General features: G+C 40.1%; 1 protein-coding gene across 5 annotated transcripts in view; it reads right to left on the bottom strand.

The window, feature by feature from the left end:
- Anks1b (ankyrin repeat and sterile alpha motif domain containing 1B) overlaps nucleotides 1–26,868 on the bottom strand; it is a 1,021,560-nt gene that overhangs the window by 882,804 nt on the left and 111,888 nt on the right. For all 5 annotated transcript variants that reach the window (XM_051139823.1, XM_051139820.1, XM_051139819.1 and 2 more), the window contains exon 2: nucleotides 7,377–7,457. In XM_051139823.1, coding sequence (XP_050995780.1) covers nucleotides 7,377–7,457 — 81 coding nt within the window. The remainder of the gene's footprint in view (nucleotides 1–7,376; nucleotides 7,458–26,868) is intronic.

Here is a 26,868-nt window from a genome sequence, read left to right as displayed (position 1 = left end):
GCTAGCAACTTAAATACAGTACTGTATCACAACTACAAACAAGCTCAGGAAGTGATCTAAAGAGTACAACTCCCTGTAGGCTCAGCACAGCTCGCCTGCTATCAGCTTCTATATTTAAAATCCACCCAATTTTCAGAATAAAAACCTTCAATGAAATAATCTCAAAAAGAACTGATTGACAATTATTAGTTTCTATTATTCTGAGCTTTCTATAAAACAATACAAAACAGGATTCTAAGCAAAAGTTGTTTCATTTGGCTGCATTTAGACACAAATTCTAGTGATTCATTAAGTGAAACCTGGCACAGACACGTGTGTAAAGTGAGGCAAAAACACTAGCATATACACAGTTACAAACTAAAGTTGATACTTAGGTCTTTTTTTTTTTAAAAAATCACCAATAGGAAGAATGCCTATAACAGAAGGACCTAAATTTATTTTTTCATGAGATTAAACCAAGAGTAATAAATAAGAAAAATAAGTGACTATTTAAAAAGCAGTGTGGCCTTTTAAACCCAGCACTCAGGGATGCAGAGGTGGGCAGATCACTGTGAGTTCAAGATCACCCTGGTCTACAAAGGGAGTCCAGGACAGCCACGCAAGGCTACAAAGAGAAACACTGTCTTGGAAAAAAAAATCAGTGAGGAATAGCTTACAGGAAACAGATATGATGCAAAATAACGATAAACGGTAAATCACACTGTCCAAAATGTAGCCGGACCACCAGGTACAGCTGCAGCGTGATATTGTGACGAGAGAAACAGAATACATTATAAATATATGTTCACGTTCTAAGGAATCTTAACCTTCTAATAAGATTTCTGAGAAACTAGGACATAAATTGTATCTCTTTGAAGAGATGGTTGCATTTTCATCTTATGCACCTGTGTGTCCATGTGTGCATAAGCACATGTGAGAGTGACGGTGAAAGCCAGAATAAATCAGATCCCTGGAGCCGGAATTACACGCAGTTATCAGCCACCCAGTGTGGGTGCTGGGACCTGAACTCAAGTCCTTGGGAAATGTTCTTAACTGCTGAGCCATCTCTCCGGTCCCATAAATTACATCCTAGCATGCCTTTTAGAAAAAGAGTATTATCTAATAAGAACTGAATTTAGAAGGCTGGGTTTGTGACTTTAGCTATGCAAATTACTTAACTTTTAATTTTAGCATCAATTCCTCTTCCTTTCTGGAAGAGAACACTAGAGCAACAGACCGGTGCCTCCTGCCCAAGTATGGCGAGAGCGTTAAATGGGGCTCACGAGTCACGTGCTAACAGTAGCCCATCACGTAAGTGTGAGTATTTGTATCTAATAAGAACAAAACTAGATGCAAAACTTGTCATTCATGCAGCTCACATGATTTTCCTCATCTCTGCCACGGGAGATAAGAGCTACCTTGAGGTAAGAAGAATCCACTCAACAGTTATGAGTAAGATAAACCCACAAAAGCCAGAATCGGGCCTGAAGTGCCAAATCTGTTATGTTATTGGCATCTGTAGAATAATAAACAGGAAAATGATCCCTGCGTTTTTCTTTTCTTTATAACGTTACCCAGCCTTGTGTATTTCATCACAGTAATGCAACACAGACAAAAATGCCTTTCAAGGGGTAGATAAAAAAGAAAAGACTGATGAGGACAAAACTTTTACTTCCTTTTAACTCTCATCTAAAATTCAGAATTTATTCTTGGAGTCAAGCTCTGTCAATATTTCCTAATTATATAGATAAGTATTCACTGTTTATCAAGAAAATTCATGACATATTGAAAAGTGGTTATTTTTAAACAGTAATTTATTGTAAACATTTGCATTCTGTACATAAGACTATAACCATTCAGTACCTAAATCAGAAAGGGATAATCTGTATGTTTATAAATTACAACAAAATCGTAATTAATACTATCTTTTTAAATTTGTTACACTAGTTTATTCGATTACGGGACACACATGTTTAGAGGTCAGAGGGCACCTGGTTAAGGCAGGTTGTCTCCTTCCACCGTGTGGGTAAGGGGGTGTTGAAACCAGGTCATCAGACTTGATAGCCAAAGCTCTCACCAACCAGCCCTTCTGGCTGTCCCAATCATTCCACGTCGTACATTTTTAAGTGTGTTTATTACATTTCATTGTTTTTCTGCAGTATTAGTGGACTGAATCCAGGGCAATGAATGCGTAGACAAATGCTTTAGCTAACAATTTTTACTAAACATTTTTTTACTTTATTCTGAGAAAAAAGTCCTGCCAAATTTAAGGATGGTTTTCAACTATTGCCTCAACCTCCCAAGTACCTGGAAATAAATACAGGCTGCTCTGTAAAAGCATGTATCTTTAGATTTAAACTTTCTTTTAAATTTTTACTTATGTTGAGTTTTATAACCTTATTTGAATATATTAACTAGTGAACCAGCTGAGTTCAGAATCAGTTTAAAAGCACACTTATTAAATATAAAGTTAGACTTCTAATCAAGTAAGTACCTGGTAGTTTTATTGAACTGTAAACACAATAACTTAATAAACTGTCACTAATAAACTGTCATTAATCTCTCTTATGGTGTATCTAGATGTATCATACCTAGAGCTAATTAGATGGCCTTTTTCATACAGGCTCATTAAGAACAAATTAAATTTTGAGTACTTTCTATATCCAAATTTGGAGAGTAACAAACTAACTCAGTATTATTACTTTTTCTTTTCATTTAGGTTGAATCTAAGACCATATGCAAGGGATGCTGCCTGTGTTTTATTGCTTACATTAGATATTAAGTTACACCGTTGATGTCTATATATTAGGAATCCCTACATTTTACAAACAAAGAAACAATGTTTCTATACCCTGCACTTGATACCTGCTGTGGTCCAGGGTTAATGGCATGACCCAGTGACAGTACACAATTAGCGTGTACAAAACCTGAATTCAATCTTAGCCCCGTGAAACACACACACACACGCACATGCACACACATGTACACACACACAGATGCACACACACTCATACACACCACACTACACCAAAAAAAAGTCTTCTGAAATCCTAATATAAATGCAGTGGGTGGAGTCAAGGAAACAGTCACTTTATTGTCAGATACAAAACAAAGTATCAAATTAAATCAAAAGTAATCCTATTGAAATAATTTAATTATTTTGCAGGTAATATATGTAAATTCAGATAAAAATACAAAACTTAAAGTGCTGTTTTTCCTCTAATCTAATTTACATTCATGTTCTGATAAATATAAAAAACATTTCTGACTAACATTAAATATCTTTGAAGAAGTTCAGAATAAAATCTAAGCAAAACCAAAGTAATCAATGGGACCAACTTCATTTTTTTTTTCTCAACAAGATCCCACGTAACTGCATTACAACCATGTTTATTTTATCCTATTGCCTGTCAGTAGGTGTCAAAATAACAGCTTCATTTGGATGGAGAATTAACTAGCCAATCAAAGTTTCAAACTTCATGCACTAGATTATCAGACTTCCCCTGGGTCATCTGCTTCTCTCTAAAGTAAATAACGTCTCCGGTGTGCTGGGTGCATCTGGAAGGCATGGGGACATGTAGCACACTATCATTGGAGCTTCTATACATAACGAATTCACCCTTACAATTTCTAGATTGTGAAGGAAAAAAAAAAAAAACAAGCAAATCAAAGGGGTTTCTAGTTATTCCAACAACCTTATGTATATAATTATAAATTTTTAGAGTACTCCCTCTTCCATTTAAGATTAGCTCCTGTTGATAAACAAGGGCCCCCAGGAAAACACACCAAAGGGGAAGAAATGGACTCAACCAGTAGTGTGGCTGCTTAGGTCTGGTCACATGGTGGAGTGAGATAAAAATTAACTTGAAAACAAAAGAGTAAAATAGAGAACCCTGCAACATTCTCCCCAGCTCTGTGAGCCCAGGGACTCTAGCCGAGAAATCACAACAGCAACAAGAATGGAGTACGCTTTTTATAGTATCTGCTAAAGTCTCCTAGAGAAAAATAGTGTAATAAAGTGTTAATGACCAGGGGCTGGAGAGATGGCTCAGAGGTTGAGAGCACTGACTGCTCTTCCAGAGGTCCTGAGTTCAATTCCCAGCAACCACATGGTGGCTCACAACCATCTATAACATAATCTGATGCCTTCTTCTGGCCTGGAGGTGTACATGCAAGCAGAGCACTGTATACAAAATAATAAATAAATCTTTTTTTTTTTTAAGTGTTAATGACCCATGCAGAGCAGCAATAGAGAACAAAAGAAGTACAATCCCTTTCTACATTTAATAATATTTTTCTCTCCCTGAAATACCTTTTTTGCTGTTTTAATGCTTGGTATGGTAGCACATGCCTTTAATCCCAGCACTCAGGAGGCAGAGGTAAGTGGATCTCTGTGAGTTCGAGGCCAGCCTGGTCTACAAAGCCAAGGGTACACAGAGAAACTCTGTCTCAAATAACCAAAACAAAAAACAACAATAAAAAATTTTTAACTTAAGACAGTGTTAAGTAGGATTCCATGAGAAAATACTAACTGATGACACTGGAAGGTATCTTAGAAATAAATGACATTGCATAGAAAAGGCATAAAGAGACTAAACACAGGAAGAGGCAGCATGGAAAACTGATAAAAGCATAGACTTGTAACCAGAATACTGCGGTTCTTGGTACGACCTTGCCTTACTATAAAAGTGGGCGCTGCATCATTTATCCAAAATGGCCTGATTTGTCCACTTACCCAGTAAATGGGGTGGGTTGGGTGGGACCGACCAGTGGTGTCTAAGTGCTGAAGTCTATAGGTAATGTAAAGATATAGTAATCAAGAAATACATATTATACTCCAAGTTTCAGAGCTATTGTATTATAAAACAAAACTGAGAAACAAACAATATCTCAAAAATGTAACTGAAACAAACAATGAAGAATATCTAGCCAAAGTATTTGATACACACTGAGCTGGAGTCTAGGAATGTCCCTAATAAAACAGATCAAAAGCAAGCAGTCAGCAGGTTAGACACTCTCCTACTTTTCCCAAAGCATATGCAATAGGATGATACTGAGAAAAACCTTGCTAGAAAGGGGCTGGTAAATGAATTCATCAGATAAAAACCAAAGATACGTAAATGTAGAACATCTGCAAAGAACATGATGCTTAAAAGTACGTAGCTGAAGCCGGGCGTGGTGACGCACGCCTTTAATCCCAGCACTCAGGAGGCAGAGGCTGGCGGATCGCTGTGAGTTCGAGGCCAGCCTGCTCTACCAAGTGAGTCTTGGTCAGCCAAGACTACACAGAGAGACCCTGTCTTGAAAAAACAAAAACAAACAAACAAACAAACAAAAAAGCACTAGGCAGACTCTATTTTCTTTATGACGATCTTAATGATTATTGTTCAGTTCCTTTAAATTATCTTTGCTCTGCATTGTCAATAACAGACGCAAATAGCTACGTTTCTCCAGGCCACCATATGTAAATCAATAATGTTCAGGAAATAAATTTGCTAAAAATTTAGGAAGGCGACAAGTCCTAACTTGCTCCCAGACACTTGAGAAGTGTTTATAGTAACACTATAAGAAACCTCAAAATGAGTGTAACTCAGAGGCAGGTCAAAAACTATAAGCGTCAGGCCTCGTGGAGTTTATGCCCATCAGAAACCTGAGCTCCAACTGCAAGAGAAACATCGTTATTTGTGCTTTAAACTAACTTGAATCTGCCTTGGAACCGGATCATCCAGATACAAATAAAAATAAACAATATTTTCACTTTTAAAGGGGAACTGTGAGCTGAGCATGGTGACTCACACACGAAATCCTCGCTTTCCAGAGGGACTGGAAGATCATGAGACTGAGGCAAGGTGGGGATATGTAGGCAAGGACCTATCTTCAAAACGAAAATAGTGACAGATAGACAAACAGACATGCAGATATGTTTTCCATTCTATAGTAAAAGAATCTGAGGGCTGGAGAGACGGCTCAGAGGTTAAGAGCACCGGCTGCTCTTCCAAAGGTCCTGAGTTCAATTCCCAGCAACCACATGGTGGCTCACAACCACCTGTAATGAGATCTGGTGCCCTCTTCTGGCCTGCAGGTGAAACACTGTAATACAAAATAATAAATAAATCTTTAAAAATAAATAAAGAAAAATAAATTTAAAGCAGAAAAACAATTTGATAGTAAAAAAAAAAAAAATCCTGTCATAAACAAAACACTCTAAGCTAGAAGGGAAATGATGATACAACATAAAAAGGAACCGATAAAAATAAATGTGATTTGTTAATCCAATACTAAGAAAGGGATACTACATTTATAACATTTTGTGAAACTCAGATGATTTTTTAAGATGTAGTGATGATTAGATTTACATGGGTAAGCTTTAAGAAAAAAATGGTAATGGTAGTAATACAAAAATTGTAAAAATTTTTGAAGTTAGTGTCTCATGGCCACCAAGCCAAAAATCAAGTATTAAGTAAGGCAGGTGTGTTTCAGATTTAAATAAACATTAAGTGGGAGGAAAAAAATACATATGCTTTTTATTTAAGTCCTCATGTAGCTCAGATTGCCTTTGAACTCATGACATGGCCAAGGATGACCTTGAACTCCTGATCCTCCAGCCAGTGTTTCCCAAGTGCTGAGTGAGATACAGGCACGATTTGATCACCACACCCCATCCAAAACACAAAGGCCAAATGAAAAGAGCCAAATCTGGGAAGACTAGCTTGCATCATCCTTTGCAAAGGAAAAACAAGAAGGAAAGGGAGACACAGGAAAGGGGACATATTTTTTTTTTTCCTGGCAGCAAAAGAACACCTGTGTCACCAAGAAAATACACTGCGCTTTATCACTCACCCGTTCATTTACCTAGTGAAACTATCAGATATAGCGTGTTAGGTGTGGTTTTATGTTCTATCATGCCCTATAGCCTAAACTAGCATACCAATTAAAACATTAATTCCATAAGATCAAACAGATTAGAGCTAAGAAAGGCAACTGTGGACAACAGAGAAAACATCACCTAAGTCGCATGGTTTATAATGGCAGGACTCCAGCAAGAGCCCAGCCCTGTGTTGAGTGGGTCTATATAAATGCCAAGACGAGGTAGGCAGTGATTTTTATCCCATTCTTTCCCTAAAACTACTACACAGGATTAGCACAGTCCTGCCACTGTTCCAAACACTCTTGTGTGGTACTTTTCACCACTTCTTTGAATTGATACTCTAAACATATTCATGCTCAATGAAATTCCTCCCATGCTTAATTTATCAGTGTTACCATCCCATGCCTCCTCCCTCGGTTGCCCAAGACCGGAAGACTGGTGAAATGAGAAAGGCATCCAGCAGATACAGTTAGCGTCATCACATGTAACTAAGTACATAAGACTTCCAGTCCGGATAAGTGGCACTTACTTATGTCCGTTTAAGGCCGCGTGGTGTAAGGCGGTGTAACCCGAACTGTCTGTGCAGTTCACGTTGGGGCCTCGCCAGATGCTGCGAACAAAACACAAGCACCGAGTTAACAGTTGTGTACAGTCAGGCTCTCAAGAGCAAGAGCCACCAAGTCCCACAGCAGGCGGCAAGTGGCTTATGAGAACTGCAGCTCTGTACGAAACGCCATCTTTCGTGTCTGTACCAAAGAAAACTTCATCTATCTGACACAGAGGAATTGAACAATGACTGTAACCATATTCAAACAATATTGTTAAACACTAAATTTGGGTCCAGAAGTACCCTCTTAGTCCTTATTATTACTTAATTGTTGGCATCCCAACGCTATAGACTAAAGTATAAGGATTTGTCACACTTGCCTCCACTTTTTTAGCACATTCACACGGCCATAGCAGAGATCTGTGTGCATTGTAACACCTTTTCACATTACGGGAAAGCTTAAACTCTTCTTGTTGTCCTATTGCTACCAAAAATGTATGTACTTCAGAAATTTCAAATACACTGAAGATTTAATCCGCTGTAAACCACAAGAAGATCCTAACAACTATGCTCTCATCATTGGCTTTACTATACAGTATATTCTGAAGCTAACGTGAAACTATATAAAAGACTCATTTTATACTTGATCACTGAAATTAAATAAATTACTATTAGCCTTCGGGAAAATAAAGCATGGAAGACACTTTCCTAAGATCAAGACAAAGATGACTTTACCTAATGTTCACGCTGATTTTGACATTATAGTAGATACTAGAGAATAGGACAAATTTATATTCACAAAATATAATCCACTAACACTAGGTCACATATTAAGATAGACATTGAAAAGCAAATCATAACAAATAATCTTTCCTTATAAGGGGACAGTGGGTGTGGTGGCTCCTAGCTTTAATCCTAGCACTCCAAAGGCAGAGGCAGACATATCTCTGAGAGTTGGAGTTCCAGGCCAGCTAGGGCTACATCTAAGATTCTGTCTCAAAAAAGGAGAAAGCAGTCTAATGCGGATGATAGAGGTTAACTCAGACACCACAGAGCATACAGGGCCACCAATGAGAAAATGATGGGCAGCTGTTTCAAAAAGAAGAACCCAAAAGGCTTGTTAACCTAAGCTGGAACAGTGACGGTACACAGAACGTACTGATTCCAGAGCTTTGTAAAGGCCGGGCATGGTGGTGCACGCCTTCAATCCCAGCACTCGGCATGATCCCAAGTGCTGGGATGAAAGGTGTGTGGATCTCTGTGAGTTTAAGGATGGCAAGGGCGGTTACACAGAGAAACCCTGTCTCAAAAAAACAAAAACAAAAAACAAACAGAAAAGTTACATAAAATAAGAATCAATAAGAAGCAGGGATTGAGTGGCAGAAAGCAAGGAAAAAGAAAACAGTAGTCCAAGATAACTGAAAGGAAAAGACAACTAAGATGAAATGGAGGAGAGAAAATGGGGAAATATTAGCTGAGAAGAGGGAATGGGGAACAGAGACAAAACAGTAATAACGGGTTTGGGAAATAAGAATTTTAACTACCGACATTGATACAAGTAAGAATTGCCAGAAGGCTAAAAATGATACAACCGTTAAGATCTCAAAGATACTGTCTGAACTCAAAACCTGGTCCCATCACCTGCAAGGAGTAGCTTTGGATGAAAACACGAAATCCTTCTGATGCTCGAGTCTTCGTTTGTAAAAGTGGAGATAGTAAGATTTGTGGACTAGAAATGTGACTCTGTAGTGAGAATCTTGGAATTTTAGTTTCTTTTAAAACAGAGAGGGGTAGGGGGAAGAGAGACAGAGAGAGACAGAGAGACAGAGAGACAGAGAGAGAGACAGAGAGACAGAGAGAGAGACAGAAAGAGACAGAGACAGAGAGAGAGAGATTATAAAAATGTGTGGGGCTACTTCAGACTGTCCACAGCAGGTGACTAGGATTTGTCTCATGCTCTAGCACAGGCATGTTTTTGCCAGCTGCAGATAATTTATGCAATTGTGTGATGCTTGGAATTCTGGGAACTTTTCAGAGGCTACATAAACATGAGGGCCCTGAGAGGGAACGATGGGTGGTTGGTGGTCATTTATGGAGGTTGTTTGTAGTTTGTTAGTAGCCACAGTCAAAGAAGAAACTCACAGAAAGAACATAGATCCAGGGATTTTCTGATTTTCTTACTCCTTTTTATCCTTGTTTCCCTCTTATCTACTGTTAGAGGGTGAAGCCAGGGGGTTAGAGGGTGGGGAAAAGAAGAGCCCACAAGCTGGCAAAGTCACATGAATCCGTGGCTAAGGCCACATGCTGTGGTACATACAGTATAATCTCAATTACCTAAGTGTATGTACAAGTTGCAGAATCTAAACGGGCACAACAGCTAAGCTCCTTGTGACTGGGTGACTTAGTTCTTGTATTCTTGTGTTTTGTTTCCTGTAATGCACATATTAAAAAATAAAATATTCTTTAAAAGCTTTATTTTAAAAAAAAGACCACACGCTGCTCTTGCTGAGGAGCTGGAATCGGTTCCCAGCACCAACATGGCATCCCACAGCCACCTGTATCTCTGATTCCAGGGCAGCTGTTGCCCTATTCTGACCTGCACAAGAACCATCACATGGCTCACATTCATACATGCAAGAAAATACTCATCCTCATGAAGAGACATGCATAAGTGTATACACACATCTGGAAAAAGTACAGAATAGTCTTAAGTGGGTTTATTCCCCATATAACAACATATCTTCAAAATATATTAAAACAAAACCTGGCACAAGTGCAAAGAAAAAAATAGACTGTATCTGAAAAAAATTTAAGCCATCTCTCAACTGATACAATAAAAAAAAAAAAATCAGTAAGTAGTTAAATAACATTATCAGCGAACTTGATCTAACTAAAATTTATGTAATATTTTTATGCAATAATAACAGAAGAATAAAAGTTTTTTCAAGTGAACTCAGGACATTTATCAAAACACAGAAAATTATGGATCATAAAACAGTCCCAATATATATGAAAGTACTCAAATCAAGTAAGATATGTTCTCTGACTACAGCGAAACCAAGTTAGAAATCACTAGCACAGAAGTACCTGGAAACCCCCAGTGTTAGCAACAAAATAACATCAAAGTCAAAGGAGATAATAAAAAGAAAAATCGCAAAGTATTTTAAGCTTAAAGAAAGCACAACATACTAGAACTTTCTATGCGCATTCAAAGTGTACCTAAAGGAAAACTTGCATTACTAAAATGTCAGTTTCGTTAAGAAGAAAGGGCTCAAACTGATAACCCCAGCTTCTGTTTAAAGAAACAGAAAATTACAGCTAGAAAGATAGTGCAGCCATTAAAGGCTCACACTCAGTTTGTAAGGTGTGGGAAGCTGAAGCTCCTGGCAACCTGCTCAGAACTCCTAGTGGTCAGGGCAGTCGACTGGTAAGTTCCCTGGTAAGTGAGGGACTAGCTAAGTTCTTGGATACAGAGACTATAAGGTTCCGGTTAGGACTATAAAGACTCAGTACAAACGATAAAGTTCCCTGGTAAGCAAGGGACGAATAAGATTCTCAGGTACGGAGGCAATAAAGTTCCAGTTAGGACTATAAAGACTCGGTACAAGCGATAAAGTTCCCGGCAGCGGACAAAAGCGAAAGTAAGGTGGGAAATTCGCCATCTAGTCCTGTTTTCATTGCGCTCAAAGAGCTTTTGAGAGCGAAAGGAGTGGGACTTAAGCCCGCTACCTTAGAAAGATTTTTGAAAGAGGTAGACACTCAGGCTCCCTGGTTTGTGGTCTCCGGGAGCCTGACTCTGGCCAGCTGGGATAAATTAGGCAGAGACCTAGACTTTGCCTGGGAAGAAGGTACCCTAAAGGGAGGAGTTCGGCCAGTCTGGAAGTTGATCCGTAGTTGTATTAAAGATAGAGATGGTAAATGTACTAACGTACTTGAGAAGGGGGCAGAGGCGTTAGAGCAGCTAAGAGAAGAGAGGTCTGCAAAATCTGTAACATCATCAGATTCAGAGGGGGAAGACTCAGAAGAGGAAGTAGAAAAGCTGATCCGGAAAATGGAGAAGCTAGAATCCAGGGTGGAGCCTTCGGCTCCTGGGCCGCCTCTGTCTGAGTTGCCTCGGCCTCCTCCCTACGTTCGAGAGAACAGCTCGGGGACAGGACGTACCTTTTGCCCAGAGGTGTGGAGAGAGGCACGGACCCAACAGTGCTTTCCCGTTTTTCAGGATGCGCAGGGCAATAGCACAAAGGGAGGACTGATGAACTTCGATGGGGTATTTTGTCGGTGTTCCCTAGTCCTTTGCCCTTACGGCACTCGCCACTGTTTTTCCTCGCTTCTTTACTTCTAACCCGTCTGCCTGGATTTGTTCCCTGGCCTGTGGAGGCACCCTCAGCTATGACCTTATTTAGAGCCAAGAGAGATTTCGGTATCACTGCGGCTATTGTTGCCGCTATAGCTGTTTCTGCCACAACGGCCACCGCTGCTGCTGTGGCTCTTACTTCTACTGTGCAGACTGCTGCCTCAGTAAATAATGTCTGCTAGCATGGCCACTGCGCTAGACACTCAGCAAAAAATCAACTCCCACCTGAGAGCAAGCATTATGTTACTTAATCAGCATGTGGACCTGCTACAAGACCAGGTGCATGTGCTCGCCGAGATAGCCCAGCTTGGATGTCAATGGAAGTATTCGGGTCCCTGTGTAACATCTATCCCCTTTAATAACATGTCCCATTCTGCTAACTTGTCCAGACAATTGTCTAAGTATCTTACAGGTAACTGGACCAGAGAATTTGAAATCCTACCAAAGGAATTGAGGACTTCAGTTGTTCGCATCGGTTCCACGCGGGTTGACCTCGCCATGGCTGCCAGCCTTTCACGTTGGATTGCTCAAGCCATGGGCCATCTCCGGGAATGGGCGGGCATGGGGGCATTGGGCCTGTGCCTCATTCTTACCGGCTGCTTAGCGTTCTGGTTTATGTGCCGATTGCACATTCAACAACAAAGAGCAAATGCCATGGTTGTCCAAACTTTTGCAGCCCTAGAGGGTGGCCAATCTCCACAGATTTGGCTTTGGTTATATGAAGGATCTGTGAGCAGTCCCCCAGATCGTCACGCTCAGGATGCGAGGCTTAGCACTGCAGGGATGGCGCTGCATGAAGACCAGCGTCATCCTGAGGAGCATGTTTGATTGCATACAGGTTAGTATCCCAGACCGTGTGTCTCCAGGAAAAAGACACTGGGTTGGGTGTGGCCAACTCAGACTCCCTGAGTGGGGTTTGGCTGGGCCATTACAATCTCCCATTTTGACAACTGGAGATCAGACCTCTACTCCCGCCTGTTGTGTTTTAAAATAAAAAAAGGGGAAACTGTGGGAAGCTGAAGCTCCTGGCAACCTGCCAGGCAAGATGACTTGCAATTCTGCTCCTGGCTGGTAAACAAGTCCTTATTTGGGTTGTGGGCCGTGCTTTGCTCTGATGTATGCACCCCGCCTTGTCGGGAACCAATTGGAGCACCGACGTAAGAGCTGCTGATTGGGTGAGGCAGAGGATATAAGAGGGGTGCTGGGGTACAGAAGGAGAAGCTTGCTGAAAAGGTTCCTGAATAAACTGCCTGGAGAAGAACGTTCGGGTCGTGTCCTTATTTTCCGCTGGTCGGAAGGGTCGTGACAGTAAGGGACATGGATGTCATTCTCAGCACCCATGTAATCTAAGCCTGTCTCTCCAGTGTCCATTTCCTGCCCTCCAATGGCACCTGTACCATGCATGGCACACATACACATGTACACACACACACACACACACACACACACACACACACACACACAGTTTTCAAAACTTTAAATCATATAACACATTAGCAAAACAACCAAATAATCCATTTAAAATAACCATAATTCCTGAATACACATTCTCCAAAGAGAATATAAAAATAGACAACAGGTATATGAAAAAGCTCACAATTCATTAATCATCAAATTTCATCACTAATCAACTTCACAAGTCAAAAGCAGTATGAAATATTAATACAAGTATTAGGATAGTTATTCTTTTCATAGCTGCTTCTGAGAAGTCAGACAGTGCTTGTGAGGGCTTTGGGAATAGCAGGTTCCTGTATACTGCTAGCAGGAACATAAAATGATATAGTCACTATGAAAACACTATGGAGATTTTAAAATAAACTAAAAATAAAACTTCATATGGCCTAGGAATTATGCCTCTGAACATATACCAAAAAGAAGTTAGCATTATGACAATTAAAAAAAAATGACAACACTCCTGTGTGCACTGGCAGCATTATCCACCAATAGTTGAGACAGTCAAACAACCTACATGCCTGTCAACCCACAAAGAATCAGGCAAGTGTGGCACAAGCGTATAAAGGAATACCATTAAAGTAAAAGGAAGAAGAACCTTGTCACTTGTTTCAGGATGATGAGCAAAGAGAACATATAACCCTAACTGAAATGGCGAGACACAGGAAGAGAAGTTCCGCTCATCAATGCACCATTCACAGTAACTAAGTGGGACCCAACCCAGGTGTCCAACAACCGAGAAATGGATTTAGAAGAAGAAGAAGAAGAAAAGTGTGGTCTAGATGCACAGCGTAAGTTGTTCAGTGAGAAAGAAGCATGGCGTTGCCTCACTAGTAGAAAGACAAATGCAACTAAGAATCTTATTAGGCAAATTAATGCAGTCACGGAACAACCAATCAAGTTTTCTTTAATTTGTGGTTTCTAGATTTTTAAAGAGAGACCTAAAACGATGCAGGTTTATGTGCTTATACAAATATACAAAAACACACATGCATATGGATGTTTATATAACATGGATGTTCAAATGAAACTAAAGAAGGGGAACTAATGGTAAGGGACGTATAAGTAGAATGGGTGGAGAAACATAGTGGGAGACGATCCTCAACATAAACACCTGGATGAAAATGTCCTTATGACTTATCTTAAGAATATCATTTGTGATCAACAATGGAGGCATGGTGGAAAGGAATGTTACAGGCTGCTAATTGAACTCAATGACATTCTTGGAAGTTACCATGGCATAATCAAAAATGTTTTCAAAATACGGACATTATTTACCTAACGACCCCTCTTTTGGGAATTGATAAATATGAAATGAAACTATTGATATAAAGACTGCAGACATAAACACATGCTTTATAATTTTAATAATAAAAGGAAGAATCTTTTGAGTACCCATCAAGAAGAGAAAAAAAGATGGGAGTCATTAGCACTGTGGAATTCATTCACTAAGGGTTTACAGGACTCTTGACTGTTGCGTAACTACTACAGTAAGTAACATACACAGTATTTTTTAGTGTACACCTGAAAAGTTAATAAAACCATATTAAGGGCAAAGTGGATTACAGAATACTGTATTTGACTCAGAATTCCAAAAATTTATTCAATACTCCTTCACATCTACATAAGACAAATACTCATTATTCCCATTGGACAGATGAGAGATATTAGCATTATCTTTAAAAAAAATACTTTCAATTTATTTTCGGCCTTCTGGTTAATATCAAGTGCAGAAAAATGCATACAAAGATACATGTAACTCATTTAACATTTGAATAGTTTAAAATATCATGTGTTGAGGGGGTAAAGGTCGGGAGAAAAGGTAGGCTCATTAGCTCCTTTTTCTCATTGCTAGGACCAAACATCTACCATGAGGAACTTTAAAATGCAAAAGTTTAACCTGGGAGGCAGCTCAGGTACAACCCACTTGATGAGGAAGAGCCGGCAGCAGGACTAGCCTGCAGCTGGGGCATCAGGAACTTGCTCACATCTCAACAGATTAGAAAACATAGAAAAGGCGACATCATGGTCATCTGGCTTTCTGCTTTTTCCATTTTTAATCAGGTCAGGACCCTACCACATGGGATGCCGCCACCACACCAAGGTGAGTCCTCCCTCTTCCGTCAATACACTCATGGACACACCCAGGGGTTTAGATGATGGCTAAATCTGGTCAGGTTGGAAACAAAGAATAAAGTTTATTCCAGATTCTGAAGAGAATTGTAAAGTTCTAAAAAAAAATAAAATAAAATAAAACAAAAAATTAAACCAACAGCTACATGGAATTAATTCCGTAGTCAGCTGACACTTCCAGCATAGCAAGATCAGCATCTCAAAGTGACAGCTCCTCTGACAGTTTCAGAAAATGATCAGAAAGGGGACTGGGATAAGAGTTAATTTAAAGATTTATTTATTCATGTATTTTCGATCTATACGGTGCTCTGTCTGAATGCGCTCATTCCTGCAAGCCAGAAGAGGGCATCAGACTCCATTATAGATGGCTGTGAGCCACCAGGTGGTTACTGGGAATTGAACTCAGTACCTCTGGAGGAGTAGCAGTGAGTGCTCTTAACCACTGAGCCATCTCTGTAATGCCTCCCTTTTTAAAGATTTATTTATGTGTTTTTATGTACATGAGGCCAGTCAATTTTAACAGAACAAAAAAAGAAAGAAAGAAACTGAACTAATGGAAACATAATGGGAAATTGAGAAAGCTCAGGGAGGAAATTTATATTCTTACAGCTTAAAGCAAATTTATGAGAGATGATAACTATATAGAAAAAAGTATGCATGGCAAGATGACTGAGGTCCCCACCACAAATGGCGTGCAGGTGGTGAAATACCTCTATTACAGGAAGTTCAAGGACTGTGATGTCTTTGGGGAAATGCCTGACTTCAGATAAAAGCTGCCTAAAACATTGTGCTGTTCAGAATACTTCCACAAACGATGGAAATCAAACTATAAAATGTCATAAATAAATCAATTTGTCTTTAATTTCCTACATATTATTAGAGCTTAAAAATATTTAGTGGGGAAAGACCATGGTACTTATTAATTACATAAGATAGAAGTACCATACATTTATCTCTTGTATGTCACTTCCATATTGTCAATGAAAAAATAATTGTAATAGAAACCTGAAAAAATTTAATGAATGTCTCTTCTTCTAAGCAGAATGAACATAGGCATATACTTTTATAAGCAAGGAGATTCAGAATAGAAATTCAGCATATGTGCCAGTAAGCTAAATTCAGCTGCACCTATTGACAGAGCCTGTAGGCACATACCCACAGAACATCTCTACACATCCGAATGCTATAAATAATCCAGGCCCCAAAACTCAAACTAAAAACTTTAAAAAAAAAAAAAAAGAAAAAGAAACCTTGATTTTTTTTTCAAGCTCATGCCTTGAGTCAATAGCTTATTCATTCAAACTTTTTTAGAAATATATTCCTCCTTTGCTCGATGATAATAAGTACCTTTAGCAGATGCACTAGAAGGGTTTAAGGCGCTTATTATGTGTATGCTTTTTAAAGAAAACTTGGATCCTTGATCTTATTCTAATAGAGACTCAGATAGCATTTCCAAATATTTTAAATTCTTCCTGTCAGCAAAAATGAATGCTTTTTATACAATGAGATCCAAAGTTTCTAAAAGACTCCATTTCCTTGCTTCTAAGACGTGCACTCATGTGACAAAATTCCTCTGAAAGCCTCTCTACCGAACTTTTAAATGGCCAGTATATTCATGAAACCATTTCATTCCTTAGACTTTTACATATTAAAGAGAAGAATCCTTAAATCAAACGTAATCCTGAATTTCTTGGGCCGATATATACATGTTCAGCAAATAAGGTTTAAGAATAGCTACCCACCCCGCAGGTTGGTCCTTGTTACAGTCTTCGCAGATGTGTGGAGAAAACCCATTAGTAACAGCGTAAGAATGTGTCGGCTTGTTCATGGAGCTGGGGGGCGGGGCTGGGGGGAGGTGGGGAGGTTGGGAGGACAGGGGCCGGGGGCAGGAGGGCGGGGATGGGGATGGGGGGAGGGGCTGTTAGGCCACTGGTAGAGCGAGCCCTACAAGCTCTCAGGGTAGCCACATTTCAAGTGATCAGTAGCCTACTGTGGACAGAGACCGTCATATTAAATGACACAGGGCAGTTTGTATGTTGTTATTGAGGGGTTGGGGGAAGAAAAATGAAGGGTAACGCTGACGTGATTCGTTTTCAACATCAACTAGGAGACACACCAATGAAAATAAGACCCACTCTCAGACTGGGCGTCCCAGAAGTAGAAATGCCAAGAAACCGCAGCATGTCCACACCTCCTTCACTTCTTGGGCTGATGTCCCTGACGCCGCTGCTCCAGGGTCTCCAGCCCTGAAATCCTCCTCTTTCCTCAGACCCCAGCTTCTCCGGCCTTCCGGTGTGGACTCAGTACCAGCATCTGTCTAGCCAACTTCCCTGTCTTTCAGAATTAAATCGGAACTGCTGAGTCGTTCGCTTTCTTGGACTGATTCTCTGTTTCTACAGCCTGCGGAAAGCCACTATTGAAAAATCTAGCCCTTACAGTGTATGACAATTGAATAAACTACCCCTTACGATATATTGTACATATCCATTTGATACATACATTTTTTAGGCTCTATCCCCATTATTATTATTATCATCATCATCATCATCATCATCATCATCATCATCATCATTATTATTATTATTATTATTTTGTCTTCTCCTTCTTCACTCTTGTTTTTATTTTTGTTTTTTCTGACCAGGTCTCACTATGTAGCTCTGTCTGTCCTGAAATCTCACTGGAACTCCAGGCCAGCCTCAAACTCACAGAAATCCTCCTGCCTCTTCCTCCTGGGTGCTTAGATTAAAGGCATGTGCCACTATAAGCAATATAGCACAGCTTCTTATGTAAGTCATAACCTCATACGGGAGCCCATAATTGAATGTAGGGAGATGGGGAAAATGGCAATAGTAAAAGATTTCTGAATATGTGAGAACTAAATATTATCAAAAACAACACCCAGGGAACTCCAGCTGTTTCTGGCAGCACTGTCCCATGATGCATCTCAAGACTTTTCTGGGTTCTGAGCAAACACGCGCCCTTCTACTGGGCATGCTCTCACCCCACACATGGCAGCAAGTATGCTGTCTGAAATGCTTTGGTTCAGACTCACAGTCTGAGGCGCAGTGGTTTCTGCTATTATAAAAGCATGATGATTTAATTACAGAAAACAAAAACCTATGTATTTCCCTATTTTATTACTCAACACAGAAGCATCGGGTTAGTAAATACTTGAACTGTATTGTGTTGAAATGTTTGATTTTTGAAATTTAGGTTGCTGGATACTTTCATCTTAAAAATTCACTAAATTATGTTAACTTGGGATTAGGACAGAATTTCCAAATACTTCTGAAATGGCCCTTAAAAATGTACTTACATTCTGCACTGTGCATTTTTGTGACGTGGCATTAACACCCTGGTGATTATAAAATCAAAATACCAATCAACTCCAAACAATGCTAAGGAGATTCATACTTTGAAGCAACAAATATTTGGCCTAGTATTAATCCTTCATGCAAAATAAAAGCACATCCTCACCATTGGTATGAAATTCACTTTAGGTTTTGATAAATAATAAAAGTATATGAACAGATTACATGTGCATACATATATGTGGATAATTATATTCAGATCAATTTCATTATGATTTGTTATCGGTGAATGCGTGTAATTTGTATATCTTTCTATGTACTTTGGGTCATATAAGTATTTCTCAAGCAAAAAGAAGAAGCAAAGAGAAAGCATTCAAGGAACTCTACTCTGCAGAATTGAACTGATACAGCGAACATAAAATGGTTTCCAAAAGTAATAAAATATCAGGTTTGTACAAAAATATAATATCCATTTGACTGAGTCACAATTTCTTAAGAGATTGTTTTATCTTTTTAGAGAAGAAATATTAACTGGTCTAGCATACAGTCATATTCTAGACTGTAAGGCACAGTTATCCAAAAGCTAGCACTTCGTGGGGTATAATGACCCAAACTTTTATTAACAAACATTTTAAATAAATAATATGCATAATGAATTTCTATGTAAGTCACATAGTAACATGGTAGTCACATAGTAAAGTATAATAATAGGTTGGGTGTGAGCAGAAACAGCTCAAGTCATAATTACATCATGTATGACTACTCTTCAATATATATAATAAACTACCATCAAAACCAATTCAGAATGTTAGAATTTGTAACCATTCAGAGCCCTAAACAAGCATCAAGGAAGATAAAACTAGAAACATCAATCTGCTTTCAAAGCCGTCAGTGGTTGTGAAAGATAGTGCTTGCAGGCCACCCTTCCCGTCCTAAAGTTAACAGAAGGCTAGACAACAAACCGACAGACAAGGGAGATTTGCCTCCCGCGACGGTCGCACACCACAGGTTTAACAGAGATTATTCCTTCTACCCTCGTACTCTCTTCCTAGATAATAAGTCAGAGGTACTGCTAAATGCAGAATAGTGACGTTGCAGAAAGTCACACGCTAATCCTCAGAATCAATGAAGATGACATGTTCCGTGGCAAGGAAGAAGTAAACTGCTCTTTTTAATCCACATTATCCACAGGCATCCAATGGAATCAGAGGAGTCCTTAGATGGAGACGGGTGACAAGAGACTTGGAGCTAGAGAGGCTACAACAAGAAAGACTTCACTGGTCATGGGGCTGTGAAGATAAAAGACAGACGAAGCACCCAGGAATGTGATCAGCCTGCAGACCAGTGTTTCTGAACCTGTGGCTCACCACTCCCACAGGGGCCACATATCAAATATCCTGCATATCAGGTATTTACACTGTGAGTCACTAACTAGAAAAATTACTTATGAAATAGCAATGAAATAATGTTATGGTTGGGGGGGTCACCACAACATGAGAAATTGTATTAAAGTGTCACAGCATTAGAACTGTTGAGAACCACTTCTCTAGAACCTGGGAAAATTAAGAAAAGGGTTTTCCCAGCACCTTCCAAAAACAATGCAGCCCTGCCAACCCCTTAGTTTTTAGCCCACTGCGACCCGCTTGACTCTGTGACTACAACACAGTGGACTTGCAAGGTTTAAGCCACTTGATTTGTGATCATTTACTACATCATCAATAGGAGACTAATATAGGCACTTATTGTAATAACATCCCTACAACACAAGGTACTCGGATACACCTAAATATTCGGGAAGCTGAGGCAGTGTGGGCAAAAAAGCACAAACAACACAGGGACTGGGGCGGGGGGCGGGGCATGCTGCACGCTATAAGTTTAGAGCTTAGGTATGCATCGGTTTCTAACCTTCTCTGTTACTTCTGCATTTTTTAATGAGGAAGTAAAAGAGAAAACAGCTCTTTTCCAAGATCACGCATGTAGCTAGCACCAACAGCCAGGTTCAAAACCATGCTTTTGGTTTCCAGAGACCAGGGCAGCGGCGCACTCTGCTCCCATTTCACTCTCTTAAAGTACCTTTTCATTATTACGAGATGGAGACTTTTCACGCTTTGGAGCCAACTGTATCTTGTAGTGAATACCTCATTTTTCCATTGTGTTTTCCAATATTTCATTATTCTTAAGGACTTGAAGGAGCCATTTCATTATTTTTTTAATGAATAGTTATTGACTGTTTCTAATGTTCTAAATATATGTTTGAGCTCAGCTTTCAGCTGAGTTCATGGTGTCATTTGCCTTACCATAGATATAAATGAATCAAATCTGCATTATTTCTCATTTTGATCCCATAAACAAAGAAAAGCATTGTTTAAAAAAAAATTTTCAGATCGCAAATTCTGTCTCTTAATGCCTCACGTGTAGAGGTTGCTCCCTCTTGCTCAAAGTTATTAATGGGCTAACTTCCTTATTCTTTCTTTACATCATTCTTGAAAATATCCTTAAATTTTCTCAAGCACACTATATACTTAATAATAGTGTGCTTTATGGTCCTAATATATATATTTTTAAATATTAACTCATTAAATCATCCAAGTAGATCTATCAAATGAGTCCGATAGTTATCCCACTTTATAGATTACATAAAAAAAGGTCCCAAGACAGGAAATGGCTTGGTTTCGGTTGCACTGCCCTACTAAGTGAAGCAGGGCTTCGAAGCGAGAGCAGGCGTCTTTCCCTCCCTAGTGCCCCGTGGCAGTGGCTCTCGGGCTTCCTAAGAATGAAACCCTTTAACACAGTTCTTCATCTTGTGGTGACTCACAGCTGTAAATTTTATTCTGTTGCTACTTCATAACTATAACTTTGCTACTGTTACAGATCGTAGTGTAAACATCCGGCATGCAGGATATCTGATATGCCACTCCTATGATAGAGCGGTTCGACCCACAAGCGGGTCATGACTCACAAGTTGAAAAGCACTGCCTTACTGGGTGCATCCACTGGTTGGACGGATGGATGGACAGACGGATGGATGGATGGACTGCAGCAGTCAGATCAGGGGAAAGGGACAACAAAGGCAAAATTTCATGCCCTGTAGTCCTTAAATCTTATTAGAGGAAAATACCAATAACAGTATCAAACAAGAAGTCATAGCAAGTAAGGACCCAATACTGCAACAAAAAAAAAAAAAAAAAAGAAGTAAAAGAAACGGTGCTGTTTTATGTGCTTTAGTCAGGGAAGCCTGTGGCACACAACTTTAAGAGAGCATTTCACACAGGAAAGGGGTTTTTGTCATGTTCCAGAATAGAAAGAAGCCAGCTCGGCTGCAGCGGCAAGGCCAAGGGGAGAAGGAGCTCAGAATCTCGAGGCTAGACCCTGCAGGGCCTTGTGGCCACACTGGCTACGACCTTTATGGGATGGAGAGCCACTTACGGGTTGTGAACAAAGAAATGACAAAATTTGACACACAGTTTAAAACATCTGACTGAGGATGTCGCTCGTTGGTAAAACGACTGCCCTGAATTCTATCCCCAGCACTGTGAGTACAAACACACACCAGCGCCAGTTAGCTGCTCTGTTAAGAGTCTGGAGGTTGAACAGTTAAAGCATATGCAGATTTAGTGTGAAGAACTGGAGTTCAGATGCCCAGAAAGCCAGGCAAATGTAGGGTGGACTTGGCAGCCTATCTGTTATTCCATCCTTGCAAGGCAGACATGGGGGAATGCCTAGAGATAGGTGGCTAGCAAGACTAGGCATAGGAGTGAGCTTTGAGTTTGATGGACAGGCCCTGCATCGATGAGTAAGGTGGACGAGTAATTCAAAATAATTCGCAACATTAACTTTGGACTCCATGTATATGTGGCCACACATGTGCACACGCCCTATATATGTGCGTGTGCACACACACACACAAAAATATGCAATATGCATATATACTTATGCATAATACATACAAATTTAAAATGGAGAAGAAAAATAGTAAATAAGCAAGAACATCAGCTGGGAAAGCACAGTCAACTATGAAAGAGATACTGGGAAGTCAGAGGTACATTTGTCAGGAAGGGAAGGTTTGAAAATTATGAGGTAGAAGGCTTACAGGCCTAGCCCACTTTACAGAGGCAAAACAAAACAAGCCAGATTTCTGCCCTCCACAGCCAGAAAGCCATTTATCAATCTGAATATGACCCAGATTGGGTTTTCCAGGCTTCACAATGACAAATATTTCTTTATAATATTGATTCGACTTTTTTTTTTTCTTACTTAACTGCACTGGCTGGGATCTCTACAGCAACGACAGAATAGTTTTGTCCTGATGGAGAATTTAATGGTATGCCTGGTAGGGTTTCATCATTTGTTGTAAGGGTAAGTATAGCTGGTTTCTCACAAATAGCTCTTAAATACTAAGACTCCTCAGTAAAGAACACGAGGCAGAATAACACAATGTTATAAACATACGACCAAACTATCAACGTTAAATGCTGACTATACTTCTGTCCTGCCAGTCAGTAGTTCCCAATATAAATAATTTACATTGTTCTAGGAAACTAGCTACTTCAACTTTTCTAATCTATGTTAAAGCTGTATGTATTGTATGGTAAGTGTTGCCAACTATACTTACAGTCCCATCACCACCGTGATGCCTGATGCTCAGTAGTTGTTTTTTCTTTTTTGTTGCCGTATGCGAGCCTATGTTACTGACCTACTCAGAGGTTTGGTTAGCTTTATTTTTTTTTATCAAATATGTTAGGTATGTTCTTTATCCATTTGAGCATTTGCTTTTTAGTTTACTTTGGATTCTAAACTGAAAGGACTCAATGAGCCAACTACTGTGTTCTTTCTTTTTGTAGCTTTTGGTTTAATAATTCAATTAATTTTATTCTTTCTTGTCTACAAGTAAAGTAAAAACTATAAGCCCTGATAATTATACTGTGGGATTGATAATTGTTTCTGTTGTTTAACTATTATTAAGTTGTGTATGATTTTTAGCTTAAACAGGAAGAGGGAAGATGAAGAGGAATTTTAATCCAGCAACAGGATGCTCTGGCAAGGGATCACATCCAAAGACCTTCTAGGTCTATGTGATCTGGCTGGAATGACACACCTTTAACCCCTCTGGCCAGAATACAGACACTCCCTTAGTACACACCTTTAATACAAAACAATGAAAGTAAAGTTTGTTTACAGAAGGAAGCATCCATGTTTAAAAGTGATGCCTAATTGAGGGTCAGACAAAGTGATGAATCAGAGAAAGATTTGACAGAATGAGTCAAAGAAAAACATACAACCAACCCTCATGAGAACTGGAAGGAAAAAGAGGTGATTTAAGAGAGCGCATTGAGAGGCAGTGGAGTTGAGTTGAGGTCAGTCAAATGGCAGTTAATGGGAGTCAGTTGAGAGGCGGTGCAGTGGTGGATCAGTTCATGGAAGTTCAGTTGAGTAGAGTTGAGAGAGCACAGTGCACTGGAGTTAAGTTCATTCATGCGTTCATGCAGAGGCAGATGAAGCCAGAGAACAAGAAGGAACCAGAAGATTAGAACAAACTGCCAGAGTCAGTTTGAGGCCAAGCAGAGCAATTCAGTAAGGTGCTGAGATAAGCCAGTTTGAATCAGTCTGTAGTGAAATTCCAATTGGTCCATCAGTCTCCATGGACAGACACCTTTCAGGAGTTTTTGTTGACACTATGAATGAAGGAGCAGCATATCAGGAGGGCAGTGCTAGGCAGGACCACTTAAGCTTATCTCTAATATTCTATTTAAACTGAAAAGTCATGTGAGAACCCAGAGTGGACTTGGGGAGAGCCACTGTGACAGGCATCATTAAAGGTCCATTCAGGGGCTAGGAGGTGGTGGTGCACGCCTTTAATCCCAGCACTTGGGAGGCAGAGGCAGGTGGATTTCTGGGAGGTGTAGGCCAGCTTGGTCTACAAAGCCAGTCCAGGACAACCAGGGTATCACAGAGAAAGCCTGTCTTGGGGAGAAAAAAAAAAAAAAAAAAAAAAAAGAAGGTCCATTCAGGGGAAATGTCTGGTCAAGAGGATGAAATCTCCAGCCTTGGTGAAAACGTAACATTTCAGTAGGCCAATGCTATCCAAGGGAGCACCCCTATGAAGATGGGCTCACATTAACCCATGCTAATGAGATAGGTGGAACAATTGTGTCTTTTGTGAGATAATGAGCTCCTCCCTTGAAGAATTCCCTTCTCCAGTACAGCAGTATATAGATAGACAGGGCCACAGCTGACCTGTGTCCAGCCTGCTTTTCTGAATTACTCAAAAAAGCATAATGTTACTTTTTCTTCTAACTCTGTGCCAGGCTCACTTTCCCTCACACTTGGGCTTCCTTTCTTATTCTGCCATCTCCCTGCCCCACAGCTGCTTCCCCACTGTGCAGCTGACCCCAGTGCCAACCTAAACCCAAAAAAACATGGCATTTTCTTTCAAACTGACATCTTGTGACAATAGTGACAATACAGAAAAACCTTTTAGAGACTATTGATTGTTTTTTGTTTTGTTTTCTTTTCCATTCTCTTCCTCTGAGAAATTGCTCCCCCCTCCAAAAAAAAAAAAAAGGAACAAACAAAAAACCAACTTGACCACTTTAGATTTTTTTTTTAACTCTAATAAAAAATTATGGTTGAACTTCTGTTTAAGTCTGTCCTTAAATTATTTTACCAATGAGACTAAGAACCCCAATTTCCCCATGAATGAAAAAACAAACAATAAAAAGGGAAGGAAATGAGCATGACTGTTCTTAGGTGTGGTGGAGGAGGAGGTTTATTATAGATAAAAGGGAGAGCATAGCCAGGGGCAGGGGCATCTGGGAGAGTGCAGAGTGAACATGGCCACACTGAGCTGGGCCATGTGAGGAGGTGGGAGAGGGGAAGAGAGGAGAGAGAGAAAAAAAAAAAACCAGGGCAGCAGCCAGGAGGCCCAAAAGAGAGTAGAAGAAATGACCAGGTAACCAAAATGGCTAGAGTCTATAGGGAGGGGGAGCTGGGTGAAGAGCAGACCAGCCCCTGGGATAGAGAAGTTTAGGTAGGGGATGGGGTATGCCAGCCAGGTCGGGACTAAGGGATGCTGGGAGAATCCAGTGGCCAGTAGCCACCTTAATATGTTAAATAGGTACCTCAACCATTTGCCCCAGGTTTGAAACCTAATACTCCAGTATCAAGTAACCTCTTCCCAAATGTAGCCTCCTCTGTTTTTCCCTAATACTTGTTATTAATTGGCATACCGAGCAAGGATGACTGACAAAACTATGCCTTCAGGACTAAACACGTGCCCAGCTTTGATCCTAATAGCTCTGGTAACACAAGAATTTTAAAACCACTCAAGTGGGTTTTCTTTTCAAAGAAAGCCAAGGGGGCAGGGGGGGGGGAACTTTTTTTTAAGAACAACTCTCTTAGCTGTATGAAGGAGCAACTGTCGGGTTTAGCCATGTTTTGACATTCTCTTTGCTTAGGCTACCCTAAAACGTATGACGCTGAGCCAGAAACGCTGGGGGAAATATAGAAAAACAGACTGAAGGGACACACTGCCCCTGGTCAGAAAGTGCAGTTTTCAAAATGTATGGAATGTGGATATTGCCCAGACCCAAGGGAGGCTGAATTGGGGCAGCAAATGGTAGAGGAGCTGGAGAGCCACAGGCTAGCCATCAATCAACCCACAGGAGTCAAACAGGCAAGAGAAGCAAACAGCCTGAGGCGACCTGCTGGGTTGGCAGCATCTACCAGCGGGAGGTTATTGACAAATCTGCTTTGGAGCAATGACAAGGAGAAAAGGGTCAGCAACCATGCCCTGGGTGGTCAGTTGAAGAAGACATCCTTTTTTCCTTCTGGGACCTTCTTCCCACAGAGTAGCAGGGAGGAGGGCAGGGCAGGAATGGCAGGCAAGTGAAGGGGGAAGTAAGTAATAATATGGTGTGATGGGGAAAGGTAAAGGAAATGGAGATGGTTTGTTTCCTACCATAAAAAGTTGTATAGATGAAGAGAGAAAGCTTTTAAATGAGACGTGAGGGCGATATTTTCAAGCAGGTCTGGAATATTTAAACTAAAATACTTCAAGTCACCTGTTGAAAAAAACCTCACCCCTAAGTCCACTTTAAGTAAATCATCATCTTCCTCCAAAATGCCCCTGTGCACATATGCTAACCTCCTTTAATAAAGGGCCGTACCTTCTCTTCCTGTCCTCTTTTCCCTTCTGCCTTACCTCAGAGGCAGCCTCTGTACAGAT

Source organism: Acomys russatus, chromosome 31 (genome assembly GCF_903995435.1).
Source record: "Acomys russatus chromosome 31, mAcoRus1.1, whole genome shotgun sequence".
Lineage (NCBI taxonomy): Eukaryota > Metazoa > Chordata > Mammalia > Rodentia > Muridae > Acomys > Acomys russatus.
This window is presented reverse-complemented; position numbering and strand designations above follow the sequence as displayed.